The sequence below is a fragment of the Ziziphus jujuba genome, chromosome 1, assembly GCF_031755915.1.
Source record: "Ziziphus jujuba cultivar Dongzao chromosome 1, ASM3175591v1".
NCBI classification, from domain to species: Eukaryota; Viridiplantae; Streptophyta; class Magnoliopsida; order Rosales; family Rhamnaceae; genus Ziziphus; species Ziziphus jujuba.
This window is the reverse complement of record NC_083379.1, coordinates 32619991-32636270: the sequence shown is the minus strand read 5'-3', so window position 1 is coordinate 32636270 and position 16280 is coordinate 32619991. Positions and strand designations below refer to the sequence as shown.

Here is a 16280-nt window from a genome sequence, read left to right as displayed (position 1 = left end):
GTGTCAGTTTTGTTAGATATTTGCAGTACCATCTCAATTCTAGCAACCCTACATGTCATGGATTTGATTTATCTCAATTTAGCTTCACTATTTTATTAACTTATGGCCTTTATTTGGAGAAATATTTCAATAGCATTACCATGGTGCTATTTTCCTTTTAGTCTTTTATGAAGCTTCCCAATAATGAAAAGCATTATAAATCAAAGATACTTCAACAAATTTAATGATCTAATAGCAAAATTATAAATACTTAATTTGCTTTTGAAGGCAGTTTAACACCATTTTAACGCTATTAGCTCTAAAATGCTTCCCAGATGAAGGGTTTTTTCCGGGTATGGAATAAAGCATCACCAAATCTACGAGACCAAGAAAAGCAAGATTCTAGATCACAGAACAAGATAGATCACCAAATGATTTAGAGGTCTCTTAAAAAATGTGGAAATATGAGCTTCTTCATTTTTTTATTGTTACACATTACAAGAAAAAGTAGTCCACAACAAAACCCCCTATAAGCGAATGCTATCCCTTTGTATAACATCAAGAAATATTACAAAGAATGCTCTATCAGTACTCACACTAATTCCTAGAAAATTATCTCCTCTCTGCATCTTGTTTCTGCTCCTAACACATTCATAAGCAGTTCTTTCATCTCTGCAATCCATCCATTCATCCAACAACAATTTGATCCCAAGTTTTGCCAAGCTATAGCCGTATCTTCAAAATTGTATAACTCCAGATTTACAACAGATGGGTTAGCTGCTTTACAGTTGCAAATCCAATTGATTTCAAAGTCCTTTCACAGAGGGGAAGCTATGATGAAATATTTTCTATGTTAGCTGACTCCTGGCTGCAAAATGGGAAAGAAAGTCCAACCGTTGCCAGGCTTAGATTCCTTTCCAGATACTTTTTCATTAGCCCACCACTCTGAGCCATTGGTAGGCTTATCTAAAAATTCTGACTTTGTGCTGTCAAAATTGAATTCCTTTATTGACCCAAGAGTGATGGATCGATGCTTTCGGTAGCACTGATCCTCCCATTCTCCATGATCCGAGACTCCAGCAGCTACCCCATCTTCTTTTCTGCAGTCAAATGAAATAAGGATATGAATGAGAGGGAATTTCAGCACAACCAATATCTGTTTTCTTCTTTAGCCAGTAAAAAGTCAAGCACATTATAAGAGAATAATCCTCATTAGATATATTAATTTGGTGTCTCAACTTGTAGGATAAGATAAGCCAATGTCTAGATTCATTTATAGAAGTTGTCATCTTCTTCTTGCAAACAAGAAAACCTTTATTCTCTCTCTGCAGCAAGAAAATTTATCCAAGCATTATAAACAAGAAAAAAAAAAAAATTGTAGTCTAGCAGACAAAGTTGCAATTGGCAATGCACAATGGATATCTAAAATGAACTTACAATGTAACCTTGCCAGGGAAGTTTTCCTCTAAGAAGAAATATTAAAGTATAAGCAAGAGACTCAAGGTCATCTCTCCGGCTCCCTGTCTTGCCTAAATGAGCATGGACACTTGCATAGCGAACAGTTCCCCTATCAGAAAAACATAAAACATATCAAGCTATTCAACGATACTAGTATATTGAGTTGAAGAGGCAAAATAATAATATGCTAAAGAAATAAACTAATGTTAACAGAAAGAAGAACGATATATAAAGATTATTAGACAACATATTTTTTAATATAAGGACTTAAAGGAAAACATACTTCTGGAGGAAAACATAAAATGGATATTGCCTCCACTGCTATACAAGCAACCATCTCTTCAGATAGCCTTTAGATGAGCAAATAAATTATGAGATCCAACACCATAAGGGATGGGGAAAAAAAAACTATCTCATTTTCTGCGCCACACCCCCCAAACCCCCGGCCTCACAAAAGAATGATAATAATAGTATAAATAAAACATAAAAAAATAATAAATAAAAAAGAATGACCTCAAAGGCATCAGGCCCAGAGCAACCGCTGCCTCCAGTCAGCCTTCTTCCAACATATACTTGTCCAAAACCTCCTTTTCCCAGCTTCCGCTCCAACTTATACACTGGGGAGTTGCCAATCTGTATCTGCAAATGCAAATAATAGAACATGATTTATATTATATAAATATAAACTTAATCCACAAACTATGTGGAGATAAATATAATAACCAAGTTGTTAATAACTTGCAATAGACATAATAATACATGTGAAACAATACAGTTTAACTATAACAGTACGCATCAGGAAATGAGACTACACAAACCTCCTCTGGGAATTTTTTTAAGATTTGAGAAATTATCTCAGGAAACTATACAGTTCATACATTTTCTAATCAAATGGAATGAAAAGCAAATCAAATGTGGTAAAATAAAACAGACAATGTAAATAGAACACATTTCATGAGATTAAAAGGTTCAACAATTTAGTCTAAATCAACTTACAGGACCATGACCTCTTATAGAGTGGTCTAGAAAGCAAAGCATCTGAAAATTGGCAGACTGTCACCTCAATATATAAATGGACAAAACAGGACAAAACAAGAAGCAACAGAAATAAAATTTGCAATATGCAGATAATAGCAGAAAGGCCAAAATAGTACCCTTTCAGGAAGTGGACTTGTGCTTCCCTCATCCTCAGCAGCAGCCAACTTTTCTGCACTTTTCTGAGCAACCAAATCATCACGAACAGCAACCAACTTTCCGATTGGCAAGTCCAATCCTGTGTGTCCCTGTCCACCAACTCCAGCACCAATTGGCTTGGCATTCTTACCTTGATTCATAGCTCTGGTCCCTCTTCCTCTACCTCTACCAATTGGCTTGGCATTCTTACCTTGATTCATAGCTCTGGTTCCTCTACCTCTACCAGTTGGCCCTGGCTAATACCAATGTATATCCCTGGAACCAGAATTTGTTGAAGTTCAGCACACAATTACCACTATAGCCAGTAAAAATGGCTCATCAATCTGAGAAACTGCATCAGTGAGAAGCGAAACCTCCTCCATCTGTCAATCAAAACAATATTCCAGGATTTACCTTAAAAATAAAGACATGTATATCTCATTCAGTGAATTATTGTATCTGAGACTTACTTGTACTGTTTCGTTCCAATAAAGGAAGCAAACAAAGTATCACCTGCTTCTGCCAACAAATACCTTCAACGGAAAAATAATTATAACAAAAATTTTTAATCATTGTAAAGAAGTTAAAAAGTAAGATCGAATAAGTCAAAATTCTCACAATATACTGTAGGTTAGCATTTGAATACAGCAATGAAACCTCCTACTTTCAAATATAAAATTTCGAACCATTCCGTAACTACAAATACTATTAAAACATAGAAGATATAAAACTTGGCAAAGAAATGTAATCAGCACCCAAAAAAGGAAAAAAAAAAAAACAAAAAAAAAAGCAGCAAACGGAGACTAATGCAAATGTAATAGCAGAGAAGCGCATACCTGTGAGGAACATGATCTGAAGAAGGTTGGACACGCTCTAAAGAAACAATTTGTCCTCCAAAATCGGCCTTGAATTTGTTAACCGCTCGAACCAATTCGCTAGCAGGTTTCTAATAATTATTGAAACGATACGAATTTAATTAACATTATTACAAAGTTTAATAGATTTTTTTTTTTAATAAAAAAAAATGAAAAGAAGAAAAAAGTACCTTGTAAACGCACTCGGAGAGGACCATGCAGCAGAGGATGTCCTGCAAGTCGGAGAAAGAGTCGGCCTTGACGGCGAGGCAGAGATCGTGGAGTTGCTTCTTGCGGCGTTCATACTCCTGCTGAAGCTTCTTCCGCTGCTCTCTGTCGTCGCTGTTCCACGGCCACTTCATCCTCCACTGCAGTGGTCCCCACGACACCTTCAAGATCTTCGCTCTCTGCTCCCTGATCCACGATTCCACTCGGCTCTGTAACGCCTCCATTCTCTCTCTCTCTCTCCCTAACTGAATTTGGATCGACGAAAATCACGAAGCGCCTGGCGGAGTTGCCTCTGCAGTTTTTTTTTTTTAATTTTTATTTTGTTTTTTCCTATTTTTCTTGAATCTTGACTGAGAAACTGCATCAGTGAGAAGCGAAACCTCCTCCATCTGTCAATCAAAACAATATTCCAGCATAGAATCCCACCACTTTCCCCCACTAGTCACTGTCATCTATCCATCCTATTCATTTTTTGTTACGGCGGCAAACGGTATGGAAGGCGTTGCCTTTTGTGTGTCTCCTCTGTCTCTGGTAGCTCTCAATCGAACGACTCTTGCCGACACAACAATGGACGAGGACGATGCCGGCGAATGGGAGACGAATGTCGGTGAAAATGGTGGCCGGGATGGTAAGATGTGCATATGCCCTAGCTGCGTTTTCAAACGTTTTCAAAGGGAAAGTAAAAAAACAAAACCGAAACCAAAAAAAATAAAAGGCTTTTTGATAGAGAAAAGAACAAAAAAAATATATATATATATATATAGATAAGGATATTTTAGTCCAAATGGATAAAATATTGATTAGTTTTTAAAAATTTAAAAAAATTTGTTATTTTTCTAAAATGCAATTGTAAAGTGGCTAGTTATCGAAAAAACCCTTGACTAAAGGCTGAATGACGGCCCTTCTAGTCCTTAATTAATTTGACAACCCCTCTTTACTCTTTCACCCTTCTGCAATTTTTTTGACCATAATCTGCTTACTTTTGACTTCATCAAAATTGGAGGAATTCATAATTTACAACAGTGTAAAATTCATTACAATTTTCTTGAGAAAACTTTATTACCCATAATATGATTTTGCCTTCCATGATCAAATAAAACAGTTCCACAGCTAGAGATTGATTTGGAGATCCAATTCATTGAAGATATCTTCACAGATAGATATGCATAGATTTCATCAAAAAAGATAGGTGCATATATAGTTATGTGTGTGTGTGTGTGTGTGTGTAGATTAAGGAAATAATAATTGATACACACCTTCATTAATTTCGTTCGTTTTTCTGTACAATTTTTGTGAACTCGGTGTGTGTATGTTAGAGAGGAAAATAGATAGATATATATAGATCTATGTAGCTAACTAAAGAGGTTTGAAGACGTAGCTTACAAACTAAAAATTGGGAAATAAACAGCTTAAATAGAGATGAAAGATAGACTTTTAACTACAATTAATTAGATTTTAAAAGGACGCTTCCTCCACCTTTCATCATCTTCTTGAACTCGTCGAAATTAACCATTCCATCTCCGTCCATATCAACCTTCTTAATCATCTCTTTACAATCTTCTATCTTATTCCCTTCTTTCAGACCCAGAGAGCACAATACCAACCCCAATTCCTCCACCGAAATCAACCCATCTTTATCTTTATCAAACACATCAAAAGCCTCTTTCAATTCCTCACCTTCTTCTTCTTCTTCTTCCTCTCCACCTCCTTTTCCACTACTCTGTCCGGCCGCATCTCGACTAATAAGGGACTCGCAGAGCAAGCAAAACTCGTCGAAATCGATCAAGCCGTCGCCGTTGGAATCCACTTTCACCACCATCTCTTCCAAATCTCTGTCCGTCATGAAGATTCTGATGTTCTTCAGTGACTCCCTCAGCTCCTGCTTCGTTATGAAACCGTCGCTGTTCTTGTCGAAGGTGGCGAAAATCTGTCGAAGCTCTTGGGTCTTCCTCTTGGAGCTCCTCTCCTTCTGCTCTTGTGATAATGAAGGAGTAGAAGTAGTCCTACAGGAAATTGATGCTGGGAAGATGAAAGATTGAATCCATGCAAAGAGTTTGGAAGTGGGTAGAAAAAAGAATACGTTAATAAGGCCAGCAACGAATAGAATTGCTAGCAAAAAAACGGTGAGCAACATGTTTTCTTAAATACTAAGCTAGAAAAAAAAAAAAAAAACAGATAAGGAAGAAGAAGAAGAGGAGGTAGTGGAAGAGGAAGAGAGAAAATTTGTCTGGTTATGAGGATTTTTGTGAGTTTGAATTAATGGGATTTTCTTTGAGCATTGAAGAGGATAAATTAAAACGCGTTGTTTGGTGGTGTACTTTTATTTGATCCCACAAACCGCGTGAACTCTAATAACTATTAAGAGAAATATTAGTTGAAATACACTGCTGCATTAAAAATAAATACTATGCTTTTGGGTCACTTCAATAGACGACCAAAAGAAAAGAAAAAAGAAAGGTGACTTCAAATCCACTAGTCCATTCTTAATTGGTCGAACTTCAGGCCCTTCTTGTTGCCAAAGAATCTCTGTGTCTTATATGTATATAGTCTTACTCTGCATCTTATTAGTAGCGCTTTACGTTTTGGACACTTCCCCTGTGTTAAAATTGGAGAGTTAAGTTAATATATATATATATATATGTATATATATTTTAGGTTTTACAAAGTCTCGCTCAACCCGTTAATATAATACAAACTGGTATAATAAATTATTTCACTAAAACTTAATAAAATATAATAAATTATCAGATGTTAAAAGTCAAACACAATAATATACAATAAACTCATTAAATCTGTATAAAAAATAGCAATTCTATAATTATACAAGTATCATAATTTTAAAAATATTTAATTTGCTATTTAATATATATATATATATATATATATGCATTGATTTGTTTTCATTTAATTTAATTATTGTAGAAATATGAAACAATCAAGTTCATTTGCAATACTAAAAATTTAATATAAAAAAAGTGAACCTTCTTGAAAAGTTAATTATATTTCCATATAATTGAGGTTCAACCAATCATTATAATAACTTAATTAATATTGACAATGTCGCAATATTTTAAAAGTGAGATATTTTTTAACTTAGTTTATTTTATTTCTCATTAATTTTAAAGTGTTACACATCAACAGTGGACATAAAAAAAGTGGTTTAGAAATTAAAAAATAATTTATGGGTTTGATTTAGTATTGTTTGGATATAAATTAATCTGGTTACAGACGTTCAATGATAAATGATTTTATCTCTAAATATTTGGTGTGCTCTCTAAAGATTTTAGATTTAAATCATCTTATCACATGTGGGTTCATGATTTTGGTGTTAGGTTTGTTGACAAAGTGCACTCAATTCTAAAACCCTAATAATCAGATAAATGATAACTTTCCATGCTTTGTTCCCAAGGAAGAAACTAAACCTGTGAGTAATGGTGTACTGTTGCACAATCCACCAATCACCATAATTCTCGATGTCTGTCCCCACATATACTTCTTTTGTGGGTTGTCTGCCGATGACATAGTACTAACAATGAGAAGCATTTGGACCAATCATGGCTGTTGGATTTTCAGTTGAAACTTTTAAGAGAAAGAATAATGGTTTATGACTTTGCGTGGACTTGAGCAGTAAGGCTTAATGTTCTTCCAATTAATCTTTCTAACAACCATAGTAAATCCATTAAATAAAAAAAAAACATTTTCGGATCTAGGATTTAAACATTAATTTGGGTAAAATTCTCCATTTAATAATAAAAAACACTTAAATTATGCATTATATAAAAATAATAATAAAATTACATGCAATAACTTTGTTTATTATGTGTCAGAAGATGCAAATAATAATAAACAATAATTTGATAATTGTAGTATGTATGTTAAGATGGTTTTCTACTTCACATGTAAAGATTAGATTATTTTATTTTTTGAATAATAAATTTGAATCGCCTATAAAATCAAGAAAATCAAAAAAATTTCAACGTGGTCCACTCAACTAAAGGACAAAAGAGAAATGGAAAAATAATGGTTTTGTGTGGACAAAAGAGAAAAGCTAACGTGTTTGAGAATGGCTTTATCATATTCGATGGACCTGGCCCTCTCGATCTAAGTGCCCTCAACGCTGCGACACACTACGTTTTTATAGCATCTTGCGACACGCTACGTTCTTATAGCATCTGATCCTTTGCTTTTGGTGGAAATATTATCTATTAATAATACTTTACACTATATACTCCAAATAAAATACCTTATGTTCTAACAAGAATTACAAATAAAATTAACGAAGAATACATATATATATATATATATAGAAAGATTATGGTGTAATTTGTCTGTATCCAGATCCTTATTAAAATAGATGTTTTTTAAAAAATATATCAATTTTGCTATATATAACTATATACACAAAATTGACGTTTGCTGCATCATAATCTCTTTATATATATATATATATATATATAACTATTATTCGATAACTATTTTCTCAATTAATGGACGGCAATATGGTAAAGTAGCAAGTTATATAAGTAAAACATCATTAAATGGATTTTTAACTAAATATTTTAGCTGGGATGTGGAAATTTTAAACAATATTTTATATATCATATCTTTTATTATAAGTTAAAAGATAATTATCAAGAAATTAAATCTATATATTCATAAACAAAAATATATATATATATATATATATATATATGTAGAATGAAACTCCGAGTGATGAAGAAAGAACACAGTTTAATTTTTGCATGTCCCCTCAGTACAAAATTCTTCCAAACAAAAGAGAGGAACTTATGCGTTTCAGTTTTGCTTTAACCGAACATGCTAGTATTAGAATCTGTTAATTACGGAAAGGACCTGAACAAAATGGTGTTTAAGAAAAATCTTTATTCTACGACTTCTTTTTCTTTGGATAACATTTATTCCAATTTTTTTTAATTTATTTAAAATTAAAGAAGTTAAAAAAATAAAAATAAAAAATAAAAAAGAAGGATAATCCTTATAGGAAGGAACCATCCAACAGAATAGTGTTCAAGATAATAGGGAAAGCATTTTGGAGAAATCTCCCTCAACTTACAATTTGGAGCACCATACCATGTGTCCTTTTTTAATGTATTTAATTTTTTTTTTCTATTTTTTTAACCTAATTTGCTTAGTTAATGGTAGCTGGATTGTTTTAGGCATTTACGTAAATTATAAAGGAGAAAAAATACCAATTAAACATGATTTCAATTTTTTATTATTTTAATTTCTTTCAAGTTAATAATTACTTCAAATGTTTTAAAAAATATAACTACCACAAACTAATACATGTAATAGGCAAGTTAGTCCATTATGAATTTATGTTTTTATCTATTTAAAATTACTATTAAGAATATTTAATAAGTAAATATATTTAAATAATTTATTTATCTAATCATATTATTTGTTCAAAAATTAAATATTCAAATATATTTAAAAATATACCATCAAACCATTTTAGAACAATTTATAAATTTGAAATTGAGTACTTAAACGAATACATATCTACACAAAATCAAATGTCTCACTAATATTTGGTCGGGCATGGCTTAACATGTTCGTATATTTGACCTAACGGGAGTGAACATACCTATGAACTCTATACCAAATATATAAATGGAAAAATTGGTAAAATTACCTACAATTGATTTGTTAACACGTATACAAAAAAGCTGCCATAACACTGGGGAAAAGCTGGTTCAGCATCCACAATGAAATCCACTCATTGCAACTCTTGGAACAAGGTAAAACTTTTAGTTTCCATTGTCCAAACGCCTTCTAACCCTTACACGTAGGATGTACATAGATTGGATTGGTTCAGTTTTACACCAAAATATAATTCAATTCATACATATTGATTTTTCTAATTTACAATTCAAATCAAACCATTGAAATATTAAATCTAAATCAAACCATTTATGATCAGTTTGGTTGATTGGTTTGAAACTTACTAATTTATAAATATATAATATAAATAAAAAAAATTTCAAATATAAAATATAAATAATAAATTATAATTATCCAAACATAAAATACAATTAGAATAATACAACATAGTCTACAATAGAAAATAAAAAAGAAAATGTAGCAAATGAAACACATCATGCACTTATTAAATAGCAAACATTAATGTCATTATCTCACCTCTATAAAATCAAATTAAAATTGTTAGAACAAATAATGTAAAATAATATATTCGTCAAAATTCATTCACTCAAGAATCAATGCATAATTTTTTTTTTTTTAACCTTAAAACTTTGGTAAATCATAAGTCAATCAACGTTGACAGGTTCACTAATTTTAATTGATTATGTAAACTCTACAAAGATCAAAACAATAAAATTAGCAATAAATTATATTTAAATATTTATATATAGATATATATATATAAGTAACAATTTGATACAATATACGTAAATATATATATATATATGATGGGGATGTAAAAAAAAAAATATATATATATATATATATATATATTATAGTGATGGTGATGGACTGGTGGAAGACAGCAACAAAGGTAAATGTTTAGTTTAGGGTTACAATTTATAATTTGATTTGGGATTTGAGATATGGGGATGTAAAATAAAAATATATATATATATATATATTAAAAATCAATATATAAAAATGGAAAAAAATTTAAAAATTAATATATAAAAATGAAAAAAATATTCTAAAATTAATATATAAAAATGAAAAAAATAAAAAATATACAATTTTTTAGTTATATAATATATTATTTGGATTGGATTGGATTTATATTTTCAATCCATAACCAATCCATTCCATACAATTTATAATATTTTGAACCCAATCCAATCCAATTGATGTAAAAATCCAATCCAAACCGTTAAAAATGGATTAAATTGGGTGGATTGAATGGGTTGGATTGGATTTTATCCACCCCTACTTACACGAGGAGATTTGTAGGAATCATTAATACACCAAGACAAATATATGGGAAGAGGTGGATGAAATGGGACAAAAAGGCCACCAAAGTGGATGCCAAAATGAAGGTTCCAACTTCATAGAGTGAGTTGTTAAAATTTTGTAATAAGTAGGCAGAATTGAACTTTCAGTCCATTAGTCTTAGTTTATAGTTGTGGTGTTTAATTTGTGAAAAAAAACATGATTTTGGTTTCTTTTTTAAAATTGCTTGAATTATAGATATTTTAGGTATTGAAAATAGTATATAAAATCGTTTTTATATTTTTTCTAAACTTAAATGGTAGTGTTAAAAAAAAAGAACTTCCTAAACCAAAACCAAACAAGCATTTATGAGCCCAAGTTCACTTCTTGATTTGTAATATTTTCATGACCAAAAAACTTTGTTACCAAAAAAAAAAAAAAAAAAGGGACAAAGAAAAACGAAACCAAAAACTTGTTATAATTTTGGAGAAGCATATTACATTTCTGAAGAGACTTTCAATATTGAGCGTAAATATATTTTAATTTCCATTTGCACTTTCTCTTCTAGCATTTGCAAAATAAGGTGAGTATTTCTGACAGTGGAATTTTATTTTTTTTATTATTTTTTTTTTTATATTTTGATGATAACAAAGTGAAACTTTACGTTTATTGAGCTCCCAAAGCTTAACAAATAGAAAGCCCAATTGTTTAAACCTGACCCACTACACAGACTAGGCCTTATAAGGAAGTTAAATGGGCATCTCTGTTGTGGACCTCTAGAGGGCCATTAATTGTTTCAAACTTGTTACAATGTAGGAGGAAGTTGTTATTATTATTATTATTATTACTCTTTTTTGATAAAATAGCACATTGTTGTTCTAAATTTTATTTGTAGAATAATTTTATTAATAATTAATAAAACTGGTATCAAGAAAGAAAAATTATGTATTTATTTATTTTTAATCTTAAAGAATTAAATAGAAATATATATATTTTTAAAAGTATTCTTATTAATTCCAAGTACAATAAATATTTAAAGGGAAGTACCTAAAATTTCACCAAAGAAAACATTGGGTTTGTTGGAATAAATTATCATGCATTTAGAAGCTTTGACCGTAAATCTTCTTGCCAATAGAAATATATAAACTCAAATTGCCAATTAAAAAGGATATATATTTTAACAAAAGCCAATCTTCAAAAATTTTATAGGCTTGTAAGATTTATTTAGTGATTTCTCTCACAGAATGTAATTTGATCGGAAAATCCATACTACTACGAATAATTATAATTATTGTTGTTATTATTATTTGATGGGAAAAAAGGCATATTATTTTCAAAAGGAGATGAAGCAAAAAGAAAAAGTAAAAAGATAATATATAACACCCAAAGAGCCAATCATGGATTTCCATAGACTCCAATCGTCTGGACCCAAACTTCATTCTTTTTAATTTGTATTTCACAAAAACATTTTTATAACTGCATCTACTACAAGGTGTATCAAAATTTCACCTAGTTTTACAAAATACTGAAAAAAGGGAAAAATTCGAATCTTGCAGCACTATGAAGAAAAAAAATAATAATAATAAATAACAATAATTTTTAGAATATTTCTGAATTTTTTTATTTTCAACAATTTGGAAGTCAGAAAGAAGTAGAAAAAAAAATTAAAATAAAATAAAAACTGCATGCATGTGATGGATCATTATTGAAGGCTGGGCCCAATTATAAGACTGTTTCTGGAGGTAGGCCACATCTGCTATTCATGTTTTTTTTTTTTTTTTTTTTTTTTTTTTTTTTTTTTTTTGTTTTTTGAAACACCCACAAACATCCAACGTCCAACTATGTAAATACATTCTCACATGCACAACAACAAAAATTATTTTTTTTAAACATTTTATTATCTTTAATTTGTATCATTTAATTTACAAATTTTTTTTTTTTTTTTTTTGGGGAATGTAGATTTATTAGTTTGTTAAACTTCAAGGGTATAGATATAAGAATTGATTTTTTACAGTTCGTAAAATTGAAAAAAATAAAATAAAATAAAAAAGGGAGGAAATGGAGGAGGGAGTTTTGGTAGTGTGCACAGGCTGTTAAGAGACCCCATGAAAATGACTCACTGAGATGCGGACAACTTACCTTCCTTCCCCCTTTCCCCTTCCCTCTCTCTCTCTCTCTTATCAATTTCCGTCCCGTTCTGCGTACACCTTTATTCCCTTTCCCCTTCCCGTTCTTACTCTTCTTTTACTTGGTCCCATCTCCACCACTTGATTTTGATTCCCATCCTTTTCCTTTTATCCTTTCTTCTTCTTCTTTTTTTTTTTTTTTTTAAAAAATTACAATAATTTTTACTTTTTTATCTTTGAATTTGTTTTTTTTTTATTTTAAAAAATAAAGAAATATTGAATTAGTAATTTTAAATCCACCAAATTTATTAACCAAATTTTAAATACTAAATAATTTGATTTTGAATTTACTTTTTATATGTGATCTCATGAATTCGAATAATTTAATAATAAAAGAAAAAAAAACTAACAATCATCATATGGTAATCAAAATTTTGATACCTAAAAGCACTGCTCATATTGAATTAAGATTTTTATTTTTTTTTATTTTAAGGAGAAAAAAAAAGAAAAAAAAAAAAAGAGATGGGATGTAATTAACAGAATGATACGGTAGTAAGTGGGTGGGGGATCCGTACCAGAACGGATAATCGGAAGGCTCGTGCACCTGAATTGTCACATATCAGATGACGAGTAGGAATTCACTGCTGATTTTGACGGTATCTGATTGGTTGTTTCGGTGGGTCCCATCAATAATCACAATCTTACAATGATAACAGAACCATCTTATCATTCCCTCTGCTCTCCCTATTTTGTCCTCTTTCTGCCCCCCACCCACACGTTCGCTTGGATCCCATTTTCTTTCTTTCAACGGCTTCCACACCTCCCATTTTATTTATTTATTTTTATTTTATTTATTTATTTATTTATTTTATGTTTTCTTTAATTCAGTCCTGTTTGGAATTGGAACTTTTTTTTTCCCCCCCAAAATTTAAATAACCCCTCGAAAAGAATCTTTAAATAACATTTTTTGAAAATATATAAGAATTCAATTATTTAGGATGGTTTAATTATATATATTTAAATGACAGATTTAATATGACATACAATGTAATAATTTTAAATAATTAAGTTTATATATTCTCAATTTAAAAAGGATGAAAATATCCATCTTTTTTTTTTTTTTACTTTAAATATATAATTTATTTGATTTATTTTTCAAAGCGCCACGGGCCAAAAAAAAAAAAAAAGAAGCAGAATTTGTACGGAACAAACTCAAGGAAAATGAAGTCCTCATGGAACAAAGTCCAGAATTGATCCTCTAGCGTAGCTAGAGTTTCAAATAATGCCAGGTTGATGTTAAGCAAGTGAATGTTTCAGATAAAAAGACAAAAAGAGAAACAGAAAGAAATATGAAACAAAAGTATCCCATCGGTTCAGGTTATACATTATTTTTCATTTTAAACACATATTCAAACCAAAATATATGGATAAAAGGATTAAGAATAATAATTTTGGGTCGTTTTCAACGTGTAAATATGTTTTGACAAAGAATAATGTTATAGGCACCATTATTAACAAATTAATGTAATCTATAATATATAAATGAATCTATAAGATATTGCTAAATATAAACAAATTAAATAATAATACATGTACACTTAGTAAATATGTTGGTAAACTAGATAATGCATGTAGCGGCATTTTTTGAAAAGTATATGTTTTTAAATCTCTTAATTTCAAAAGTTTATTCTATACTATATATATATATATATATTAGCTTTATACAGGCTTTGAAACTCATTTAGTTTGAACTAAAATTCTCTTCAACTCAAATCTTTTTATAAAATGGTGGGTTAATTACGTTTCGGTACATATTCAACTTGACTTTAATTTAAAATTTGAAACAATTTAATATTGTAAAATTGTTGTAAACTTTATTAGTCAAAAATTAAAAAAACCCAAACTACAACAAAACTAAAAAATTGAGAGTTTAAATTATTGAATTGAAAAATTAAAAGATTAAATTGCAAAACTCTAGAAGTCGAAAATATTCAAAATTAGTTAACTCTAAAAATTTTGGACAATTTTCAACCTTATGCAAGTTTTGAATCTTAATTTCAAAAGTCTGTTAGCCTTTCCTAGCTCGAGACAACCTACAAAACTTAATTATTTTAAAATTTAAATCTAGTCAAACCAACACCTGTGTTGAAAAAATGGGTTTTATTATCATTTTTTTTTTCTCAAAAATAGATATTTATGGATACAATATTATCTATGACTCAACAAATTATATTAAAAATATTTACAGACCATGAACCAAACACACCCTCAAATCTATAAATGCTATCATTGTGAAATATGTGTGCATATATATTGACACCTATAAATGCTATCATTGTGAAATATGTGTGCATATATATTGACATCTCTCAAACAAATACATCTCTGTTTTTAATTAGGTGTATAAATTTCTGTCTCATTCATTGTACAAAATGAAAAGGTGAATGGCACAATTCCATGAGCTTGAGCAGTTCCATGAAGTTGAGCAGTGGGTTAACAGTATCATAAAAGGGACATGGCAACCAAAGAATTGTACTAAAACCAAAGCTATACATGCTTAATCCAAAAAGAAAATTGCAATATATAAATCATCTATTATATGATATGAAGCTGTATTTGATGTGGTAGCCGTCTAGAAGTGGGGGAAAATTACCTACCTAGCCTGTATTATTGGAGCAGAAAAGGCATGCCACATAGCTGTGCCTAGCTACCTAGCTACTTACATATATAAATATATGTATCTATAATCTATGCATGTTTGCAACAATGCCAACAGCCCCACATCTCAGAATTTGCAGTTTGAAATCATATACTCACCATATATGTATCTTTCATTTTACCATGCAAATTAATATTGCATACTCCAAATATAAAATTGTGTAATTGGGACCTGTAACTTCTAGCTTCTTTTCTTCTTTTTCCAATCATGCCTAGAAACTGGTCAACTCAAGTGTGAAATTAATTATATATCTTTTCTTACAAAGCAAATTTGCATCTGATACTTTTTTCTCAAAAAAAAAATAAAAAGTTGAAAAAAAAAAAAAACATAATAAAAACTATGGTAGTCAGAATAGAAAGCGAGTCGACAAATTGAGCTAAATTGTAATGATAATTGATGGGAATCTAGTGATTTATTATAAATTGATTAACCATTTGCCAATAATAATACAAGGCTACAAGCACCTAAAAGCAGCAAGTGAAAAATACCGAGTTCACAGCTTTATCAGTTGGCTTAAACTTTTTTGGCTGATGTATACTACGTAAATTGAAACATTGATATATAAAACAAGAACATTAAATGAAGAACAAAGAAAAAAATTAATTGGATCCAGTGAAACTGTTCTTTTAAAAATAGCTCTCGTGGAACCGATTGCTGAATTTATTTGTACGTACAATAGATAGTTTGTTTTTGCTGACATGGTGGGAAAATAATTATTCCAATTTAAAATTTGGAAACCTGTTATAGGTCTCTGCAACTATGCAAGTGGAACATCCGTGCATGTTTGGAAAATTAATGACCAAGTAAAATGCTAAT

The 16280-nt window shown here is 30.2% G+C and overlaps 1 protein-coding gene across 7 annotated transcripts; it reads right to left on the bottom strand.

Moving 5' to 3' along the window:
• Positions 1 to 401: 401 nt before the first annotated feature.
• On the bottom strand, positions 402 to 6021 carry LOC107420605 (calmodulin-like protein 3). 7 transcript variants are annotated; one of them, XM_060812407.1, is made up of 9 exons: positions 3656 to 6021; positions 3447 to 3556; positions 3081 to 3143; positions 2592 to 2993; positions 1951 to 2076; positions 1721 to 1787; positions 1417 to 1546; positions 1219 to 1304; positions 402 to 1079 (listed from the first exon to the last, which is right to left on the bottom strand). In XM_060812407.1, the coding sequence occupies exon 1, from the start codon at positions 5824 to 5826 to the stop codon at positions 5137 to 5139; it is 690 nt and encodes a 229-aa protein (XP_060668390.1). In that variant the 5' UTR covers positions 5827 to 6021; the 3' UTR covers positions 402 to 1079; positions 1219 to 1304; positions 1417 to 1546; positions 1721 to 1787; positions 1951 to 2076; positions 2592 to 2993; positions 3081 to 3143; positions 3447 to 3556; positions 3656 to 5136. The 7 variants fall into 7 exon arrangements, with proteins under 7 accessions (XP_060668390.1, XP_060668389.1, XP_060668384.1 ...); XM_060812406.1 differs by having other exon boundaries at positions 402 to 1304; positions 2592 to 2794; positions 2849 to 2993; XM_060812401.1 differs by having other exon boundaries at positions 402 to 1304.
• Positions 6022 to 16280: the final 10259 nt, after the last annotated feature.